The sequence below is a fragment of the Chionomys nivalis genome, chromosome 4, assembly GCF_950005125.1.
Source record: "Chionomys nivalis chromosome 4, mChiNiv1.1, whole genome shotgun sequence".
Classification (NCBI taxonomy): Eukaryota; Metazoa; Chordata; class Mammalia; order Rodentia; family Cricetidae; genus Chionomys; species Chionomys nivalis.
In genome coordinates, this window is record NC_080089.1 from 37,039,301 (window position 1) to 37,062,959 (window position 23,659).

Consider the following 23,659-nt stretch of genomic DNA (forward strand, 5'->3'; position numbering starts at 1 on the left):
CAGGGAAACTCAATTGGAAAAAACTAATAAGTCTAAAATTATTAATTTAAATAAAAACTGAAAGAGCACTTCTAAGCTTTCTTTATGAATCCAGTAACACTCTTATATTAAAACCAGTTAAAGATACAACAAAGAAGAACACTATAGCCCATAGCCCTAACAAGCATAAAAGCAAAACATCTCAATAATACACTTGCAAATCAAACACTGGCACATACTTCTCAATGTGCATTTGTTTGTCACATTTCTCTAGTTTTTCTTAAAGTCCTGCTTGTGTTTCTGTGTCCCAGTCAGATACCACCTTGATATTACGATGACCTCAGGTTCTGTTCTTACTGATTATTACCAATACTTGTCTTTCTGCATCTATCGAAGTCACAGAAATAGAATGTAGATTCATAATTACCAGAGGAGTGGAGTAAGGTAGGCAGGGAAGGGACAATATAAACATTGGGTAATTTTCTAATTAGGATACAGATTGCAGTTATATAGTCCATGATCAAATCATAATGTTCCACTTTGGGTTAAAAATGATTATTTATAAACCTATAAATTATTATAACTATGTAAGCTAATGAATACATTAAGTTCCATGGTTTAGTCATTCTTCTACCTCAATAAAATATTTTCTGTTTATGGATTTCCTCTCTCTGCTCTTCCTAGTTCCTCCCTACCTCTCTTCCCATTTGAATCCACTTACTTTATCACGTATATCTGTGTAATGTATACAATAACCATACAGAATTTTTTCAATTGAAATTAAATGTAAGCATAATTTTCATCCATTATAATTTTTATGCTGATTATAAAGAAATTTATGTATTCATTTATTAAAATCTTGACCAAGAATTACCAAGTAGTACCTGCTTCTATTAAAATGCATTATGCAACAAATTATGTTCAGAAATAAACAGCTAAGTTTTAACAATGGATATGTTATTTTGAATATAATCTATACAAAAGAAAATAGTTTATCAAAGAGGGATATATTTTGAATAATTGTACACAAAGAATATAACATTTATAAGTAGTCCACTATCAGAAAGAATAAGCATTACCAAGGATATAGTAATGGCTCATAAGCTTAGGAGACAGGGCTATAAAATTTTGAAGTCATGTCTCTTCATCTGCCTGTTTTCAGACTTATGTAACATTATACAAATGCTCTGGACCTAAATTTGAGTTTCTAAGTTATCACACAGTGTGACTTCATCAATCGTGTTGTGCATACGTCTCATGAGCACAGTCTTCATCTATTGGGAAACTATTGTACTGTGAAGAAGTTAGTGTAAATCAATGAATCCCAATGCTTATGACTTCCTACAGGAATCCTGCTGTTCATGTTCCTGGTTCCTCACTTTGGGCTTTCTGATATTTATTCACATTTCTAGAAAATTATGATTTATAATCTTGGAAATTAATCTCTTAGCATAATGTACTCTGAAAGCAACATTTTAAAGAAATATTATTAAGCAAAGTACTTTATAAACAAAAATACTAAATTTAAAATATTCTGTTTTATACAGTGTGCATATTTGCATGTACATATGTTTGGGTCCACCCAGTGGATACTGTAATTCTGAATATTTATGCACCAAATACAAGGGCAAAGGGCACCCAAGTCCATAAAAGAAACGTTTCTATAGCTAAATCACACATTGATCTTTTAGAGGTCATTGGTGACTTCAATATCCTACTTTCACCATCAGACAGTCACCAAAACAAAACACTAAATAGATATGCTTGAATTATCTCCAAAATTTACCACATAATTGGATGCAACTCTGGCATAAATTAATACAAGAAAATTGAAGCAACACAGTGCACCCTATCTGACCACCTTGGATATCAACAACAAGAGAAATAAAGGTGAGCATACAAATTCACGAAAGTTGAACAACTCACCAATGAATGAAAAGAGTCAATACAGAAATTATTCGTTTTTTAGAATGGAAGGAAAACTTTTAGAATGGAAGGAAAATTCAAGCAACATACTCAAACCCAAAATCACAAGAATGGTGTTTTAATGAGGTAAGTTCACAGCACTACCTCTCTACTTTAAAAAAAAAAAGAGAACTTGTGTTAGAAACTTAGTAGCAAATCCTGAAGTCTCAAGAAAAAAAGAAATAACACAAAATAAGGAGAAGACAAGAAATAACCAAACAGGGCTCAAATCAATAAAATGGGAACAAGAAAACAAACAAAAAACAATCCAAGAATCAATAACATAAAGAATTACTTCTTAAAGAAAATTCCTGAACCTGTTAAACCGTTATCCAAATTAGCTGAAAGATTGATAGATCCAAATTAATAAAATTGGAGACAAAATGGATACATCACAGCAGACATGGAGGAAAACAGAGAATCATAAGGTTATTCTGGAAAATTCCACCAAACTAGAAAGCCTAAAAGAAATGGACCCAGCAATACCACTCTTGGGAATATACCCAAGAGATGCCCTATCATACAACAAAAGTATATGCTCAAATATGTTCATAGAAGCATTGTTTGTAATAGCCAGAACCTGGAAACAACCTAGATGGCCTTCAATGGAAGAATGGATGAAGAAAGTATGGAATACATACATATTAGAGTACTACTCAGCAGTAAAAAACAATGACTTCTTGAATTTTGTATGCAAATAGACGGAAATAGAAAACACTATCCTGAGTGAGGTGAGCCAGACCCAAAAAGAGGAACAGGGGATGTACTCACTCATATTTGGTTTCTAGCCATAAATAAAGGACATTGAGCCTATAATTCCTGATCCTAGAGAAGTTAAATAAGAAGGTGAACCCAAAGAAAAACATATAGGCATCCTCCTGGATATTAACCTTCAACAGGCGATGAAAGGAGACAGAGACAGAGACCCACATTGGAGCACCGGACTGAAATCTCAAGGTCCAAATCAGGAGCAGAAGGAGAGAGAGCATGAGCAAGGAACTCAGGACCGCTAGGGGTGCACCCACACACGGAGACAATGGGGATGATCTTTTGGGAACTCAGCAAGGCGAGCTGGACTGGGTCTAAAAAAGCATGGGATAAAAGTGGACTCGCTGAACATAGCGGACAATGAGGGCTGCTGAGAAATCAAGAACAATGGGACTGGGTTTTGATCCTACTACATGTACTGGCTTTGTGGGAGCCTAGGCAGTTTGGATGCTCACCTGGAAGAAGGTGCGGGGTCCTTGGACTTCCCACAGGGCAGGGAACCCTGATTGCTCTTCGGACTGCTGAGGGAGGGGGACTTTTGGAGGAGGGGGAGGGAAATGGGAGGCGGTGGCAGGGAGGAGGCAGAAATCTTTAATAAATAAATAAATAAAAGAAGACTCTGAGTATGTTTCTTGTTTTTCATTTATGGTGTACATGTAAGAAACATAAACACAACAAGATAACACAACAGGCACCAGTACACACCATGACATAGGTCTGTCTGTTTTTTTTTTTTTTTTTTTCGAGACAGGGTTATAACGCACAATAAACATGGCTAGTATTCACATCTAGTGTGCTTAAATTAAGCAAAACAGACCTAAGAGTAGATCTATCCACCATCTTTGATTCAAGTTAAGTTCTGTAAACTGAAGTTCCAAGAAAACGTCACATCCATGTTACAGACCAAAACACTGATTACAACTTACGTATTGTGGAAAGGTACAGTCGTGCTTTTTAGTGAACAGTTATTCCTCAATATTCACTTGCAGGAGAGATACGTATAGTGCTCCTATGAAAAGCTGGCACTTTCCTGGGCCTGGGCTAAGAAGGAATAAGGACTTGCTGTCTAATGTGTGTATACTTTCAGTTTTGCAAGATAAAAAGGTTTTGGAGATGGACAATGTGTTAGCTACTAATCTATTGCTGGAATAAAACACTGTATCCCAGACAACAAATAGAAGGAAAAATTTATCTTAACTTATGGTTCCCAGAGGTTTAGTGTCCAAAATTCTGGGGACTGCGTGGCTGAAGGTTATGTCATGTCAGTTACAAGTCAAATCTAATCAATACAGAGGTGGATAGAAACAAGATACATTGTATGGAGCATGAAGCTTTGAATAGTAAAGACAATATTCTAAAAAAAAGAATAAAATAAAAAACTTATACTGTGTTTGAAAGGATTCATATAAATAAGTCTCATAATTGGCATTTTATATTTTTTTGATTTGTATTTAACACCTAATATATGAAAATTAGCATTGCATATGTGTGTCATTTATCAAAATGTCATAATCCTTTATGAATAGTTTATAAATTAAGCTTGATATCAATCTTATCTTGGATATCATGCATATTAAAAAAGTACAGACAACTAAAGCTTAATTTTGTATCTTGTTTTCAATTAATTAATGAGACAGAAAACTTTGTGGAATTACTCCTACTTGAAATTTGTTTAAATATAAGTGAATCCAATATATTTACTAAAGCTCTATTACAGCTGAAATTGTTAAGAATATGTGAAAAGATATATTCATTTTGCTCTTCTGCAATATCATCTAACTCAAATTAACCAATATATATTTTTAAACTATATGATTTGTGAGCTTTTGTAAACTGTGGTGGTACTTCTAGAAATAGAGTTTGAATTTGCTTTCTTTAAAGGTGTACAGCTGAATTCTAACTTTCCAAACCAGGAAAATTAAATTACATTGGAAACACATACTCATAAAAATATTAGCAAATGAAATATTTTCAAGAGTCAAGTTGAGTTGTGAAAGTATGGTTATGACAATAAAAGAAATGTCATAGACTCTGGATACTTTCTATGAAGAAAATTATGGAAAGATTCCTTAAAACAAAATGTTTATGTCTCATTTACTTCAAGAAACCATATCATTCGTCACAGGCTTACAAGGAACTGGCCATGAATTCTAGACTTTCAAAAAGAACGAAAAAATTATGCTAGAATTGTGCTTCAGAAAGTCACTTCTCTATATAGGCAGAGCATTGAGTTAACTTTAGTCCCTTCTGAAAGGGTCTTCATACTAAGAACTACTTAGGGCATGGAAGAAGCCTACAACTTGTTAGCAAGTTCACATCAGCATGATTGAATACACTGATTGAGATTTTGTCACAATTATATAACGAGGGAACATATTTTCAGGTGCACACATGAGAAAAGGGAGTACTTGTCTTTCTGCCTCTAGTGAAGTCACAGAAACAATGTAAAATCATAGTTACCACAAGGGTGGAGTACAGTAGATCAGGAAGGGGCAATGTTGACCATTGGTTAACATTTATTAGGATACACACTGAAGTTATGTAGTCCATGACCACGTGCTGTAATGTTCCACATTTGCAAGAAGATTTCCAAACCCATAAATTATTGTAAATATATAAGCTGGTTTTACATTAAGTTGCAGGGTTTAGTCACTATTTTTCCTTTTCATTATATGCCTTGCTTATGGATTCCCCTTTCTCTGCCACTCCTAGTTCATTCCCACATCCTTTCCCAGGATCCACTCTCTTTATATTGTATATATGTGTAATGTATCTCATAACCATATAGATTTTTAATTGAAATTAAATGTAAGCTAAGGATATTTTTATCCATTCTTATTCTTTTTACAGAGTATAAATGAATTTAAAAATTTAGTTTAACCTCTTGACCAAGAATTGACAAATAATAGCGTTTCTACCACAAAGCATAATTCACCAAATAATGTTGAGACAAGCATCTAATTAACAACAATGGATATATTATCTTGAAACTTATCTAGTAAAAATGAAAATAGCTTAACCAAGAGGGATATATTTTGAATAATTTTTCACAACAAATGTACCATTTATACATTTTCCAGCATTAGACAGAACAAACAGCAGGGACATACATGATAACGGCTCATAAGCTTCGGAGACAAAATGATAAGAATGCTGCAGTCATGATCTTTCAAATGCCAGTTTTCAGACACATGCTATATTATACAAATGCTCTGGATCTAAATTTGGGTTTCTAAATTATTACACAGTGTGACCTGGGTAATAGTGATGTGCATATGTCTCATGAGCAGTGGACACAATCTGCATTTACTAGGAAAGTATGTTCTACTGTGGTTAGTGTAAATCATTGAATCCCAGTGCCTGTTACTTCCTACAGGATTCCTGCTGTTGATGTTTCTGGCTCCTCACTTTGGACTCTCTGATATTTACCCACATTTTTAGATAATTTTGATTTATGGTCTTAATAACTAACCCATTAGTGTAATAGACTCTACAGGAAATATTTTAAAGAAATATTACTGAACAAAATACTTTATATACAAATATGCTAGAGTTAAAATATTCTGTCATATACATGTGTGTGTTGTACTCATATGTGTGTGCACATGCATTTATAACGAGAGGTTAATATAGATTATTTTCCTTAAATTTCTCTCTACTTTTTTGTTTGATGAACTTAAAGTTCTCTATGACCCAAATCATTCTCAGTTAGATAATTAAACCAATTATCTGAACTTCTAAGTAAGAACTGAGTTGTTAATGGGAAATATAAAGCACTTGTCTTTCATTGATAAAACATTAAAAGATTATTTCTTTAAAATTCATGAGATTTTGTGTACAGTCATAAAAAAGAATTTCTAAAGTAGCTTAAAACTGTTCATTCAATGAACTATAATTATAAACGTAGTTCTTTATTTTTATATATGTCTTTAGTTTTTTAGTATGATGGAACATCATTTTTTCTTTTAAAACCTTTTCTTAAATATGTTTTAAATTGAAATGTTTCATTCTTGACTGATTTGAAAACACACAGATCATTATTGACACTTCTTTATTCACTCTTCCAGTGTTCTTTATTCAATGTAGTTACCATGTCAGAGTCTCTCTGATCTTTATTGTTATCCACGGAACATTTGCCATTGTCTAAAGAAATTTCATCGTGTGTGTTGACATATGGGTGATAGAAAGGAGAGGTAGATATAGAATAGAAAAGGGACTTGCATGCTGTTTATTCTTTTCTACTCAGGACAACAGCAGTGAAAATTTATTTCCTTTAAATGTGACGAGTTTAGAAATTTAATTTTCTGAACAAGAATGAGATAAAGAATACAGTAGTTAACACTTAACCAACTTTCCAAGAGTTTTTCTTAGGTCTAATAGATTCTAATATATCCTGTGCATCATCTATATAACAAAACCACAGTGATATATCTCTTCAATTTTATTTAATATTTTTAATTTTTTTCAGAAGTAACCCCAACAGACTTTTATGAGAACATTACCATTGGTCCACAACTCAAGCCCTCTTTTCCTGAGTCAATTTTATAGGCATATAGAAAAATATGCAGAATAATTATATATAATCAAGTCTCAGGGAAGTTGAAAGTTTCATAGTTAGGTCCTGGAAAAGAAAGAGTGTAAACTCTGGCTGGTTTGGGAGACTAATTCTCTCCTTTCAATGTCTTCATGGAACTTTTTTGCACAGTGTTAAATATTGATCTAATGTGTATTACTGCAGTCATAGTTTCCCGTAAGAAAGCTATAAATGACTGCTTAGCACATCCCTGGACTCTCCTCTTGTAGAGTTGTACAAAGCATATGGAGGAAGGACAAAGAGGCATGCTCTAACCTCTGCTAAGGGGACCAGCTACTCCTGTTGGGAGATCTTAAGTTGAATAACTTTGAATCTCAAAAGATCCAAAGTTAGTTCTGTGACACTGGATGTAAAAACTAGTTTACTAATTAAGACTCTCAAGGCACAGATCCATCAGGGAGGAAATCATAAAGAAGAGGATAACTTTCCATTATCCTAATGAATTTTCTCCCTTGAATGAGGAAATGCTTTTAAGACTTATATATGATTGTATTCCATTTTGTGTACGTGTAAATAAATTTGTCAAAAAATTCTCAACCAGTAATTTCCTATGTGACTGTTCTAAGAGTTCATAAACACATTTATGCTGATATCTATAACATTGTTTATTTTGGGGTACTTGGCCCTGTAACTACAGAAGGAAGGAAAGCTCTGAGAGCTTCATAAACAAAGAGGGCTCAAGGTGAATGATGGTAAGAACAAAATCATCTTTGTTTTGATTATGTTCCTTGAATTCCAAAGGTATATAAATTATGACTACTGCATAAAAATTTTTGCATATTTCTATTTGCAGTTTTATTAGTTATTAAAGAATAAAGGAAGAGATAGAATTGCATTAAACACTGGTATGTTTATCTGTATGCTTTCTGGACAGATACATAGAGCATAAGTATGTTAAAGAGGAAATAGTTACTCTACAGAAATCAACTTGAGTAGTTGGGGAGCTTTGTGTGGTTTGTCATGTATTCCCTCAACCCAAGCTTATAACCAATAATATTAGTTTATCTCTCTGCAGCCAAAGACGACTTGCTTGACAGTGCCATCTTCTATTCTTACAGATACCACCCATGAAGCAAATGACTACAGAAAATGACTCCTCAGTGTCTGAGTTTATTCTTATGGGACTAACAGATGAACCTGAACTCCAATTGCCCCTGTTTTTCCTGTTCTTGGTGAACTATACAGCCATAGTGGTGGGTAATTTGAGCTTGATGAGTCTTATCTTCCTGAATTCACATCTTCACACCCCCATGTACTTTTTCCTTTTCAATCTGTCCTTCATTGAGTTTTGTTATTCTTGTGTTTTTACCCCCAAAATGCTAGTGAGTTTTATTTCGGAGAAGAATATCATTCCTTTTACAGGATGCATGACTCAGCTGTTTTTCTTCTGCTTTTTTGTCAACTCTGAGAGCTACGTGCTGACAGTCATGGCCTATGATCGTTATGTGGCCATCTGTAAGCCTTTACTGTACAAGGCTATCATGTTGCCTAGGATCTGTTGTCTGCTGATGTTTGGTTCATATTTGATAGGGTTTTCTACTGCCATGGTCCTCACAGGCTTAATGATTAGGCTTAACTTTTGTAACAACAACATTATTAATCATTACATGTGTGACATCTTCCCTGTCCTTCTTATTTCCTGTAGTAACACTTATGTTAATGGACTTGTGAGTACAGCTGTGGTGGGCACAGCTATCATTTTATGTTGCCTCATTATCTTTATCTCATATGCTATGATCCTTTTCAATATCATTCATATGTCATCAGGTAAGGGCTGGTCCAAGGCCTTGGGCACTTGTGGGTCTCACATCATAACTGTCAGTCTCTTCTATGGATCTGGGCTGCTTGCTTATGTCAAGCCATCATCTGCTGAGACTGTGGGCCAGGGAAAATTTTTCTCAGTGTTTTATACATTTTTGGTGCCCGTGCTGAATCCTCTCATTTACAGTCTCCGGAACAAAGATGTTCAAGTTGCTGTGAAGAAAACCTTCAAGAGAATCACAAGTTAATTAAATCCATGACACTTCCCATAGCCCTGTCCCCACTTTGTGTGTGTGTGTATTACATTGCCTGCCTTTCATTATTTTTTTTCTCCTCTTATAACTGTACCTCCAACAAAATTTCTACTATCCTACTTTTCTCTTCAACATGAATTGTAAATCTGTGTATGCTTGCTTTGAGGCTTGATACCCTTAGATTCAAACTTGTGTTAATTACCTATACCAGACTAAGGCCCTGCTGTGCTACACAAACACACCTATGCCTTTTTTATTTTATTATTTTGTTTATTTATTTGTTTGTTCGTTTGTTTTTTTTTGAGACAGGGTTTCTCTGTGTTGCTCTGGAGTCAGTCTTGGAAATAGCTCTTGTAGACCAGCCTGGCCTTGAACTCACAGAGAACTGCCTGCCTCTGAATCCCTACGGCTGGGATTAAAGGCATTTGTAACCACAGCCTGGCACCTTTGAATTTTTTTATTAATTTTTTTCTTATGTTTTGAAAACCATTTTTAGAACTGTTCTCCTGATTTAACAGTTTGACTACATATGTGTTTAAAAAAATAAAGATGACAAAAATTGTGGGTGTGGTGGAACTGCAAAAATATCAGGAAATTCTGCTGTCTTTTTGAGACTGCTTTTCATCCTGTTCCTTTATTTTCAAAACTGTGATATGGAAGTGCATAATTTATTAGAGTAAGGTCTTATTTTATTAGTTACTTGAGTATGAATTTGACCTGCTTCTCCACCCAATGTGTCAAATCCATAAATTCTGATAACACATTAGTATATTTATATTTTGTTATGAATTTAATTGAAATAGTTGGTTACTTTTTTCTGAACCATGAATAATATCTATGATTCTTCTAAAAAACAAAACTACACATTTTCTTTGTTATAGAACAAAAAAACAAAGGGTCATTGTAATGTCTAGGTTATTTTCTCTGTTGCCTCAAATGTTACTATGATGTGAAACAATGAAAATAAAAAAGGAGGCAACTTATTCCTTAAAAACAAAATCTGGTGGGCTTAATGCTTATGGATAAGGTTGGTACATATTTTTGTTTGTGATCTCAACTAAAGAACAAAAAAAAACTTCTGTTTCTCATTTCTGTCTTTCTGTGTCTCTCTATGCATCTATCGTATAGATGGAAAAAAAAACAGCTGTATGACTTGTGTACGACCATACAATGAATGAAGCAGAGCATAATTTGAAGCCATTATATATCTATAAATAGATGTGTGGGTGTGGGGAAAGAATAGATGTATTAGTGGATAAGGGTACATGCAGTTCTTGAAGAAGACCTAAATTTGGTTTCCAGCACCCACAAAGTAGCTCAGAACTGTCTGTAACTACCGTTCAAGGGAACCCAATGTATTCTTTGGGCTTTCATGCACACCAGGCATGTATATAGTTCACATATATACATGCAAGCAAAAACATGTATACACATAAAAACTTGAAAGAAGTGCATAGAAATGAAACAAAATTCTGAAAACACAGTGAACTTCAGAAGAATTATTCCAAATGACTGTATAAGAACATGAACTAACACAGAGATGGGTGGTTGCATGAATATATAGAAGACTATTATAGAGAGATTATCTATATGTATTTGAAATGAGAACCTGTATATGTTCCTGCAAGGGCCACACATTAAAGTGCTACAAGCATGGTGAGTGTCAAAAAAACATTTCATTGTTGCTCTTTACCATTTGTGATTGAATTTTCTGGTATGATGGAACTGAGGAATTTGTTTAAGCCTTTCTGGTGAGGTATGTCACTTTCCCAAAAGTTATATATGTACTTTAAGAAATCTATTACATGTTATATATTTAATTGTCCAAGAAAGATTTATTTATAAAGTACAGAAATAGGAATATGTATTATATTTCACTTTTTCTTTTTCTATTGTGTCTGCACTAAGGTGTTGAGGGTGGATGCTTTTCAGTGAATGTTGTTACTTTTTCTAGGAAAACAATATTAAGGTCTATTTACTTCAGGTGGAGAACCAATAGTGAACCAAAGAAATAATAGTCTGGTTTGGTGAAACAATGAGCATTTGGGTTGTTTTTTTAGTAGGCAGGAGTATGGGGGATTCACAGGCAGCTGCCTCACTGAAGAAGCTGCAGAAGCTGCAGAAGCTGCCTCATCGAGACTCTGCTGTCTAACTTGCAGTCAGCTCTCTACATTCTGCTTTCTTGCAGAAACTGCTGAGTACTAAAGATTCCTCTGGACACTGCCTTGTTAATAAGGAGTGTTTTTGTGAGCTTCCAGAGTATTGTGAATCTCTCTCAGGAGTGAATGCTTCAATATTGTGTGGATAGCTACAAAATATTGAATTTTTTTCCATTCATGGTACTGTTAATATTTAAACTGTTATTTTTAAATTGTTATTTGAAAAATTCCAAGAGGTTTTGTTTGCAAATATAAACTTAGAAAAAAAATGTTAAAAACTATAATCAACCTAATTAAAATTAGTGGAACCAGAAAGTTAGGCATTTATTTATTTTAATATTGATTAGATTCCTACAATGTTTAATTTCTCAAGTGTCAATTACTGTTCTTTCATTTTACTCATCACTGTGCATGATTAAATGGAGCTGTGAAAATGACTTTAAAATTTTTTAATAGGTCAACAACATTTATTAAAGACATAGAATGGTATAAAACTCATATCTCTAAGACTTTGATACTTGACCAGAAAGTGAATGAGAATTACAAACATAAAGTATTGTCTGAGATCTATATTGAGTAAGCATCATATCCTTGTGTAGAATAAATCAACAAATAATTTGACTCAGTCCATTGGAGAAGACAGGCTTATTTTGCATTTCTAATTAATTATATTATCCTTAGAAAATGAAATTATTTACAATTTAATAAAATATATTTAAAAAATATTTATTTTTAAATTATTGGCCAATAACTTTTAAAGAATCATAAATATAATGCTAGCTAATGTAAGCTTATTTGATAATTATTGAAGGTTTAGTTGTATTGTATATGTATTTTTAAATTATTTATGTAAGCTGCATACATTGTTTATATATTCTGACATCATAGGTTCTTCCTATAATTAGGAAAGTTTATGGCATAAATTATATTAACCTATATAAGATTCATATTTAATCTCTTCCACACAAATGCATAATTCCATAGATTTATGAAAATTTAGTATCATCAACATAAAGGCAATATCCATATGTTGAACTATCAAAGAAAATATAAAATTAAAGTCTTAGAAGCAATATTTTAATGCCCAGGAAAGTACCTGTTTGTATAGCTAGTTCATTCACTCTCTATGTTATTAAGATGTTTAGGTTTATGTTTCATTCATCAAATTTTTCAAATATTTCTCTCTACATTTCTCACCCTTTCTAGTTCATAAATGAGCATTAGAACAGAGCTTTGCAAAAATAGCATGCCCTTAGGTAAGAGGTATTGGGCGAAGACCAATGAAATGTTACCTGGAACATTTGACATTTCATCATTATTTGCTCTAGTAGATAATTACCTAGAAAGGAGTATCATGGAGTCAAGAGTCAGAATTTATTTTTGAAAGCTTGAAAATATACCCTTCTTGCAAGTTCACAATTGACCTGCCCTTGTTTATTGATGTTCATAGAAATCACAAAATATGTGGGTCCCTTACAAACAACTTTATCATTCACAATAGAGAGCGTGAAGTTAAAGTTTTCATCTTTTCTAAACTCTCATAGAGCCAGTGTAAAAGGGAGTTGAAGGATTGTACACATTGATGGATGTATCAGCCCTAACCACAGGGATATTCAATGTATGGAACTATTTTAGACTCACCCCAAATTTTCAACCTTCAGACAAATTTACCAAAAGAGTTAATTCTTTTTCTGAAAGGAAATTTTATATCCATTTTCTTAATGTTATTTGTTTCATATTCTTGAAAAGTTAACTCAGAACACAGTTATTAATTCTTCATCATGAGTTATGTACAATTGAATAATTACTTCTCTATAATAACCAGATCAGATAAAAATAATGCAGGCTTCTAATTCAGAATTATTCTTTCTAAATAGCCATCACTCTCACACACATAGGAACACAGTCAGAGAATGGTGTAATGCAATAAAACTTCTGAGTTAATATGAGAAAATTCCAAGAAAACAAGGCAAGGATTATGACCACAATTTCTTCAAATTGTTCTTGAAATGTGCTTTGTGCTTGCTCCAGGAATAGTGGATATGAGTGGGTTGATGTCAGTTGTTGTTATTCATATGCCTCTATGGAAATAGTATGCTTTTGTCAAGTGTAGCTTGTCCTTCCTTGTTGAACATCTTTAAAAAATATGATTATGATTCTTCTTAACCCTCAGAATATAAATTGTCTGATTTCTTAAAGAAGGCTATTGCATGAGACTTTTGTCCCTATCATTTTTAGACTCTGCTTTCTGAGGTTCACACTGCCAACAAGAACCATAAGCTCACACACACAGTGACCTATGGTAGCACAAACATAATCTATAAGAATAGTAAATTCCATGCCAGGCTGGATGATACAGAGATAACTTATCTCAGAAGCAAAAAAAAAAAAAAATGTGAGCAGGAACAAATTAACAGAAACAAAGAAGCAACAATAGAGAGCAAATATTATCAAGAACTTTGCTAATAAACCCGAAAGGAAAAGTAATTTCTAACGGCAGCACTATAGAGGGAGCGGTATAAGAATCTTGAATTTTCAGACTACCTGGGCTACATGGTAAAATCATGTTTGAGATAGTAAATAAATAACTAAGTTTCAATCAACTGTCTTAACACAAAGCATAATACAGTTATAATAAGAAATAGGTATATGTTTTCACTAGTAATTAAGAATCTAGTTTACTCGGTACATTATATAATCCAAGGAAAGTTAATGCCCAATTAGTTGTGGAATTACTGTATCAGTGGTTGTCTCTTTCCTGGAATGTCAATATTATAGCACACATAAACTATAGCTAAATTAAACTTAATATATTTTCTCATGCAAAAGCCTGTTTTGCTTTTTTCTGGTACTATGAATAATAACTAGTAAGGAGGCAGCCCTCAGCCCAGTCATCTTGATTTCTGGGTCATGTGTCAGAGTGTGTTATGCAGTTAGCAAAGGGATTCTAGTATCTTGCCCTGGTTGGTAGGCAAAAATAATGGCAATATCCTCTATTATTTGTGAGGCCTGTGTATATAACTCATATAGAGGTATCTTATATTAGGAACTTGTACTCTTGTTTAAATGCTATGACTTTTGTGTACAGCATAATTCCATTTTGATTTTTTTCTTTTCATTTAAAATATGGATATATTCAACTTCATCAATTATCTTTGTTATGAATTAAATTTGTTTACTTTTATGCATTATGGTTTAAACAAATTAAGAATTAAAATTCATGTACTTTGAGGTAAAATTTGCCATGTGTATAAATTGAAATTACTCATTAAAACATCGAATTATCAAGAACACAAATGAAGATTCTGGGTTGGTCAGCTTGATTGGTAATGGAAGTGATAAATACAAATTGCTAGCAATATTTGACAGAGGTCAAGGGTCAGAAGTTTCCATAGTAAGAGATAATGTATTAAATATTACCTGATTCTATAAATCTGTCTTCTTTTTCTGTTTTCACATCAATAAACAAATATAGAACATTGGGATCTGATTGTGCATGCCTTCAATCCCAGAACTTGGAGGACAGAGGCAGGAAAACCTCTGTGAACTTGAGGCAGGACTGGTCTACAGAGCAAGGACCAGAGCAGGCAAGGCTATTTTCCAGAAAAATTCTGCCTCAAAATAAAAACAAACAAACAACAAAAAAACAAAAAATATAACACAAAACACAAAGTAACAGAAAGTCCTTTTAAAATGCAGTTCTGATGAGAAATTTAGATATACAAAAAGTACATAACACTAAAAACTCAGCTACAAAGAAATAAAACAGTAAGACATTAGCAAAAATCCAATTAGCCATGCCAGCAAAGAAAATATGGGGATGGAATATCAACATTTGAAAAAATAGTAAACTGTATTTGAAATTAGAAAATTACAAAATAAAACAATTCTATATATTATATCTATCAGATGACTAATATGAAAAAAATAATCCTAATACAAAAATTTCATAAAAGCCGGGCGGTGGTGGCGCACGCCTTTAATCCCAGCACTTGGGAGGCAGAGGCAGGCGGATCTCTGTGAGTTCGAGACCAGCCTGGTCTACAAGAGCTAGTTCCAGGACAGGCTCCAAAGCCACAGAGAAACCCTGTCTTGAAAAACCAAAAAAAAAAAAAAAAAAAAAAAAAAAAAAAAAATTTCATAAAATTTAAAAGGATCTAAAACAATGGCAATTGCCATCTGCTCTTAATGAGAATTTATAATGAGATACATTTTGGAAGACAATATGATGTTAACTGAAAAAATTATCTTTAGACAGTATGATGTGACCATGTTTATCCTCTCCTGAAATTCTGTCCAGATTCTTCCCTGCAGGGGCCTGTGGAAGTGTGCAGCATATGTCAATTGATAATTCAAGTATTGATCCACAAGAAGAATAATTTGCTGAGATAATCCTGCCTATCAATGTTTATAGGACCACTGACTGAAAAATGGTTGCCTGTTTATGTAATTTCTCTCATGAGCCATTTCATTTCTTCTCTAAGAACAGATTGGGGTATATTCCCCATGCCCTTATTTTTATCTCATATAAATATTCTATCTATTGGGCACAAATACAGCAGTGACTGGTCAGGAAGATAATTTCTGCTTAATCTTTATAATTTTAATGACTTGAAATAATACTAGGATATTTTCCATTACTCAGACTGACGCAGGATTTTCAGTCACAAAGACAGCCTTTTACACACAGACAGCTAATTTTAGATTACAAAATAAATTAAAACAAAGCTGGTTACCCCTGGAGATGAATATCTGGCCCAAGAGACAAATACACAAGGAAAAATACCTAGATATTATTTGTTGCTGATTCAAGGTCTGGATTGAAGCAACTTTATTAGATATAACTTTCTCAGTATTTGACCTTTTGCACATAGTTTTAGTCTCAGAGACAAGGTTCAGGTAATTGTTTACTGTCTGGGAATCCTCACCAATTTAGTGCTAGTGCTTGGCCAAGCATTGCTCACTGGTCAGTCAATGTGAAATTCCTAATATAGGAGAAACTATGTGATTTACCTTGTGTTATGAGAAGGTGTTGGTCCCTTGAAAATGCAACTTATAATTGTCCAGAGTTTTTCTGTGAGAGGATGAGCAGAAACAGCAGTGTTAAGTAAATAGAGCTGTGGAGAGAGAGAAGTGTGCGAGATGAAAAAACATGAGAGAAGTGTGAGAAAGTTAATGAGTGAGAGTGAGTGAGTAAAGAGTGGGTGAATAATGTAGAAGAAGGATGTGTGAATGAGAGAGAGGAGGGAGAAGAAGGGAGAGAGAGAGAGAGAGAGAGAGAGAGAGAGAGAGAGAGAGAGAGAGAGAGCGTGGTTAGAGAGCTATGTAAGAAATATAGCTCTGATTGACTGGAGATTTTTAACTGTGTGGAGGCAAGGAAGACAAAGCTGTTTAGAAAAGATGTAGGAGAAAAAAGTGTCTAAAAGGAAGGTCTGTAGCCATGTGAAAAGAGATGTGACTACTAAAAACAGAAATATGTATATAGTGGTATACTACTTGTGTTTTAATAAATAAAACTTGCCTGAAGATCACTGCAAAGCAGTCACACTAATCGGCCAGACAGACCAGGCAGTGTTTGCACACACCTTAATTCCAGTAGCCACACTAGTTAGTCATAGACACCAGATGATGGTGATGCATGTCTTTAAATCCAGCACTAGAAAGAGATTATTTAAGTTGAAGTAAAAGAGAAGGTTACCATCAGCAAAGCATGTGCTTGTTCCTTCTTTTCTTAGATAATCACAGAAAGTGTGTGTTTCCTTATTTTGACTCTCAGATAGTGGAGTTTATCCCTCTCCAGCTTCATGGGTTTTCTTATATTCCCTGGCACTGTCTGAGGAATGCCCCCCAAGTCAGCAATGCTTTCCACCTCCCTTCCACTCAAGTTTATTCTATTCCCCCTTCTCCAAAAATTCCAAGCCAAATAAAACAAAATCAAACACAAACACCCACACAAACAAACAGCACCACCAACAAAACAAATGTTCTTCCTATCTCACATCATTTTGCTCCTAGATACAGGTCTTGCTTAACTAGACTGCAAATAAATGTTAGGACAGAAAACTTGCATGTGACTCTAACAGCCTTATTCATGTTTGCTAACAACATCAAGATGTTCCTCAAAATGTTGGTGAAAAAGCAAATTGTAGCACATTCCTGTAGTTTTTGTGGTCTTGTTGCTGATGCCTGTTGTGTGATCCCTGTTTCTTAGGAGGCAGAGGGTAGATAGAAAGACATGGATGCAGTAACACAGACTCCAAGAGACTCCAATAAAGAATATCTTTATTGTGAAAAGGTGAGAGGTTTTTCATGGAGTTAGGGAAATTAGGCAGCCACAGAAATGTTTCCGCTTAGTCCTTTTGAAACTGGTGGTCATTGCTGGTGTGTTGTGATTGGATAGGAGCATGTATCATTAGTTATCTTTCTTTTGGTTAGCAGACCGTTGTCTTGGTCAGTTTGCTTACTCATTGTGAGTTTGTATGAGCTTGTTTGTGCTTGTGCTATTTCCCTGCCTTTCACCCTTTTTATTTTATCCTTATTGGGACCTAGTTGGAGTTATGGATTTTTATAACTCAGGGAACCCCCAGCATTTTGGACTGTGCCTGTCTTAGGTTGGTTGTTTAAAAAGGATATCCTTGGTAGGGTCAGACAGGGTACATATTTGAACAGCATTGGTAACACGGGTCAAAAATTCAGGAAATGGTTCTGTAGTCTGCTGAAGCAGATTGCAGAAATAGTCTACACTCTCCTAAGCTTACAAACTTTGAGGGCTTTGAAGGCTAGGTCAGACACTTGTTGGTAATAGGCATGCAAGCCAATCATGAATTGTGATACATGAGCAGTAAATTGTCCATGGCCAGTAAGTATGTTGAGGGTGAAATTAAGTCTAAATTGCAAATTTGATGGGCTTGGGTTTTTTCTCTCATAGGCTGAGAGCCACTGGAGGAAAACTGAGTGAATCAAGAATGGCCTTTAACACAGTGTACTAATTGCAATGGGCTTGAAGCTGCATGGCGCACTGAGAACCTGTTCAAAATAAGGGGATTCAGGGCCGGATTCATTAGCTGCATTTTTTAATAAGGGTCAAATCTGCAAATGGAGTAGGGACCCAAAGTTGAGCAGCTGCATTGTGGCCCACTTTGACAGAGAAGAAAAGGATTGGTAAGGGGTAGCTGTTGGTGGGAGATAATTGCAGGTCACTCTGAGGGGGAGATTTAGGGGCTAGTGACATTGACATGGACCTAGTTCCAGCCTCCATAGGGGCAGAAGGCTGAATATCATTCCCACAATAGAACACAATGGGATGAGATACCTTGCGGAACAAGGAGCAAGAAAGCTCATGTGGCAGCTCCATCACGTCATCTGTTGAGAATTCAGGATATGGAGAGAGACCTCCAGTGAGAGGGAAGACATCTTTTGCACAAGGTTGCCCAGGACGGAATATAGAGGAAAGGGTCTAGTAGCCACTGTCTGTGGAGAACATTCCAATCCCAGAAGGGAAAGGAAATTCAACCACATTCAAATGACCAAAGACTTTCTGTGAATTAATAGACCAGTCACCATGCTGATGGTTCTTAACTGGTGGTCACATAACTGGATTGGTTGATAAGAGAGAGGAGGACAGGAAGTCCAACAGTCCACACTCTAAACAATGGTCAGGACTCCCTATAAAGCAAGAGAGCCTTCAAACAATCCAGGAGAGTGACCCTGGGTAAAGCTCTCAGTCGCTCTCAGGCCACAAAAGAGTTTACTAGGATGAGGATGGAGGGAAAAGGAGAGTAGTGTTTGCAGACCCAGTGTGCCACATATAGAGAGGGACTGCCTCAGTTTTTAGGCCACAACTGTATGCTCACACAGTGCCTCTGGGCCAAAAGGGCCTGGAAGAGGGTCCTTTATTGGTTTTACCTCTTGAGTGGTCAGCCCTCATGTGGAGGTACTGGGATGAACTGAGTCCTGATGAAGAGTTCCTAACCAGGATGTCAAAATGGGGAGACAAAAGAAAATGCAGGAATAGGAAAGAAAACCACAACTTGCCAATGACTTAGAAAACAAAAATAGGGTCAACTCACCAAAAACAGCTGAAGTGGTGAACTCAAGACAGTGGTGGAGAATCTTGATTGGTGACAGTAGCTGGGGCAGCAAGCAAGAAAGAAAAATACCCAAAAGAAGGTAAGGAGAGCCCAAAAAGTGGGCAAAATGATAGGGTCCATCAAGGTTAGGTACCATTTGTAGTTTTTGTGGGCTTGTTGCTGCTGCCTGTTGTGCAATCCCTGTTTCCTGGGAGAGGGGAATAGGTTGAGATGTGGAGGCCAAAATAAGTGAGCCTATTGACACCTTGTCTGTTAGTCAGAGAGTTTGTATTTGCTTAAAATTGTTGACAAGTATAGCTGTACATACTGACTTAGGATGTGATTTCTTTTTTAACATTAAGATAACTTATATAAGTTGATCCATTTCATTCTGACAGATGGTCAGGATATGCAAACATACTTTTGTTCTTTTTTATCTTTCTTTTGTCTTTTTTGGTATGATGTTACCTGGGGAATAGCTGTCTTTAGGATACTTGGTTTAGGGTAGCTTTACTGCCTAAACAACAAAATGCTAATGACACGCACCTCAAAGTGTTAAAGCAATTAACTGTTCCAGTTGTCCTTTGTATTATGTTAAAGAAGTATTTTTTTGCCTTTTCCCCTTTTGTATTGGGGTATAAAAATATGTAAAAAAATTAAATGCAAAAAAATTCAATATTTGATGGAATCCCCTCCTGGTACTATTCTGTGATTTCTGTTTTAATATTTTCCATGTGTCTTCACCCTCTTTCTTATATTTCTAAATCTCCACACTCCTAACCTGGCAAGAGGTGTTTTTGTCGAGACTGGTCCCAGACAGTGAGAAGATGTGGAGGCAACAATGCAGACTCCAAGCGATTCCAATGCAGAAGCTCTTTATTGTGAAAAGGTTGAGGGAGTGAGTAGGAGTGCATGACATTACCTACCATGACTTTGGTCCACAGACCAGTTGTCTTGGTCAATTTTGCTTACTTATTATGAGTTTGCACGAGCTTGCTTGTGCTTGTGCTATTGCCCCATCTCACATTGCATATAAGGAAATTGAATGAAGTTAGCTACTAGGCCTTGAGAAAATGTGGAGAAATCTTAAGCACATATTCCTGAGTGAAGAAACCAGTCTATACAGACTGGATACCAGGTGAGACCAGGATCATTACTATGTGGAGTAGACAAACCCCCAATGATATGCAATGTTTATGACTGCTAGGCATTAGGAGGAGAAGAGAAGGAATGGGAGAAGCATGGTGAAGTTCTACGACCATGAGCTCCTTCAGAATGATGCTGTGGTGTTGTATGCTTGATCCGTGCCATTTTCAAACTTTGGAGATTCCTGTTGCTCTTGAGTGATTCCTCTTTTTCTTGAGGTTCTCTGTTAGCATATATTGAAAGTATAAACTAATAGTCTTCAGTATGGAATTTTAATGGATGTAAATAAAGTAATTTCACAATCTTTGTGCCCACACAGTCCTCTCTTGAATGTAGCTTCTGCACAGAGCAGAAACCATCATATCTCTCTGAACCTAACACTTCATTTGACTTGTTCTTCACTTCCATGCTGTTTTCTTCAACTTTCAGAATTTAGTTCTATCATGCATACACAATCTATTTTCTTTATTTATTCATTCAGTTCTATACTTATATACAAATTTTATAACTCAGCTATAAAGAAGAATTTAAGGAACACAAGTGCTCAGGTATAACTAGCTGTTAGACACCAGAGGTGACATATGGGATCATATAGTGACTCTATTTTAAGTTCTTCTGGAGGAACTTAGACTCTAATTTCAATAGTGTCTGAATTACTTTTCATTTCTACCAACTGGGTGCAAGGATAACTTTCTTTTAATACCTTAGTTAGTTGTTACTTGTTTACTTATTGATAGATATTTTGAATTAAGTGAGATATAATCCCAACATGTATTTTTGTCTTTCTGTTTTCTTTCTCTGCAGTCCACAATTCACTGAAAATTTTCAGAGAAATCAACCTGTTTCTAGGATTACAGGCATGAGATTCAATGCATAACTTCAGTGGAGTTATGATTTGTAGATGGCTATAGAGAGTACTTTGCATATATTCATTAGCTATTTGCCATTCTTCTTAAGGACTAGCTTTTTAGAGTTTTTATTCTTTATACATTTGAATACTTACATAATTTCTGATGAATATCAGGCAAATATTTTTCTTCTATTCTGAATGCTGTCTCATTACCCCATTAATTATTATTTTCATGTGCAGAAGCTTTTTGGCTTTATGTAATTTCATTCATTAACTCAAATGTTTTCTGTGCTATTTGGCATCTTATTCATAATATGATTGACTGTGTCCAGATCTTGAAGCATTTTTCTCTAGTGATTTAAAAATTTCAGGTCTTATTTTAGGGACATTGGTACATTTTATATCAAATTGATTTTTGTACAGAGTAAGAGATGGGAATCTAGTTCTATTTTCTATATGGCAGATATCCAGTTTTCCCAACAGCATTTTTTGAAGAGACTGTGTTCATTACCATAAATTAGATCCATTTTGCTAAAACTTAGAAGGCCACTAATGTGTGTGCCAATCTATCTTTTCCTTTTTAATTTTATTTAAATAAGACGTTTTCATTTATTTTACATTACACCCAATTTTTCCTCCCTCCTTACTCATATACCCTTCTCTTTCTCATCTATCCCATCTTCCACTCCTCTTCCGTCCTCCAGGAACAGGCAGAACTCCCATTGACTTGTACAATGTATGACACATCAAGATATGGTCCAGCATCAATAACAGGTTATACAAAACCAACAAAGCGCCAAGGAGAGTTCCTGTTCTCACTATTGGAAGGCCTTACTAAGAGACCAGACTACACAATTGTCACACACCTGCAGAAGGCATAGGTCTGTCCTATATCAAGTCTCTAACTGTAAGTAGGTAGATGTGTCTGTGGTTTCCTTCATTCTGAGCCCCATACCTTATACAATCCTTCCTCTCCTTCTTCTTCAAGACCCTCAGAGCTCAGTGCAGTGTTTGTCTGTGGATCTGTCCCTGTTTCCATCAGTTTCTGGATAGATTATTTCTAATGACAAATAGGGAAGTCATCAATCAGCTTACAGTAGATGACCAGTTCATGCACACTTTCCACTATTGTTAGGAGTCTTAGTTGGGGGTCATCCTTGTGTGTTCCCTGGGTTTTCTCTGACATCGGGTTTCTCCCTAACCCAGAAATGTCCTTTCTTCAAGATGTCTCCTTTGTTACACCCCTATCCATCCTGCCTCTAACCCTCCAATCTATCATTTGTGAACCATGTTTCACAGCTACACAGAAGAAAATGGAGTTATAAATATAAATAATGATCAGTACAGTTATGTAACATTTGGGTAGCTTCATAATAAGAAAGCTCACAACATGGTTTTAGACTCAGATGGACTTAAAGTGTCTTCTCTATTCCTTAATCTATTCTTTAGAAAATTTCCTCTGTTGATTATTAAAGCATTGCATATTTGTTAACGAAATCTCAAAGGATTGTAGGAAACTCTTATTAATGACAAAGTGTTACATCTTTGGTTTCCTTCTAATAGATTAGTTCTTTCACAGTGGAAAATTCCCAAAGGACAATAGACAACTCTGACCAGGGAACTAGGTACTCCTGGAGGGAAATTACAAATTGAGAAAATCTTTAAATCCCCAAAGATTCAAAATGAGATTTATGGTTTCTATTGTAAATAAGCTCAGAAATTTCTATCATCATGGGACTCATGAAACCTGAAAGGAAATCATAAAGGTGAAAATAATTTTCTGCGCTGGTCCATTAAATAGGCTGTAATTTAAGTGAGGTGCTACTTGGATCTTCACACATTTCTTTTCTGTCATGTAGGTAAGGAAAAAAAAACCTAGATAAACTCTCAAGTAAAAATCATGCTATTTCCCCCAGTGTACTGGTTGTAGAAGTTCAGAATGGACCTGCTTTGATAATGAAGAGTGTTAGTTCATTTGTAACCAGAAACTCAGACTCTTTAGAAAATTGGGAAAGAATACCACTGAGCTTCAACAGCAGTAAAGCATCCAGAATGAAGGTAAGTCCCGAATCATCCATGTATTTATAATTTCCCTTGAAGTACAAAACAATATT

The 23,659-nt window shown here is 35.1% G+C and overlaps 1 protein-coding gene across 1 annotated transcript; it reads left to right on the forward strand.

Annotated features, from left to right (window-relative positions):
- Nucleotides 1–8,358: 8,358 nt before the first annotated feature.
- Nucleotides 8,359–9,315, forward strand: LOC130873407 (olfactory receptor 143-like). The gene has a single exon (XM_057768227.1). The coding sequence runs from the start codon at nucleotides 8,374–8,376 to the stop codon at nucleotides 9,313–9,315; it is 942 nt and encodes a 313-aa protein (XP_057624210.1). The 5' UTR covers nucleotides 8,359–8,373.
- The last annotated feature ends 14,344 nt before the right edge of the window (nucleotides 9,316–23,659 follow it).

What these genes read in the sequence shown, in the direction of transcription:
- LOC130873407 (XM_057768227.1), top strand. Translation starts at nt 8,374, where the DNA reads ATGAAGCAAATGACTACAGAAAATGACTCCTCAGTGTCTGAGTTTATT.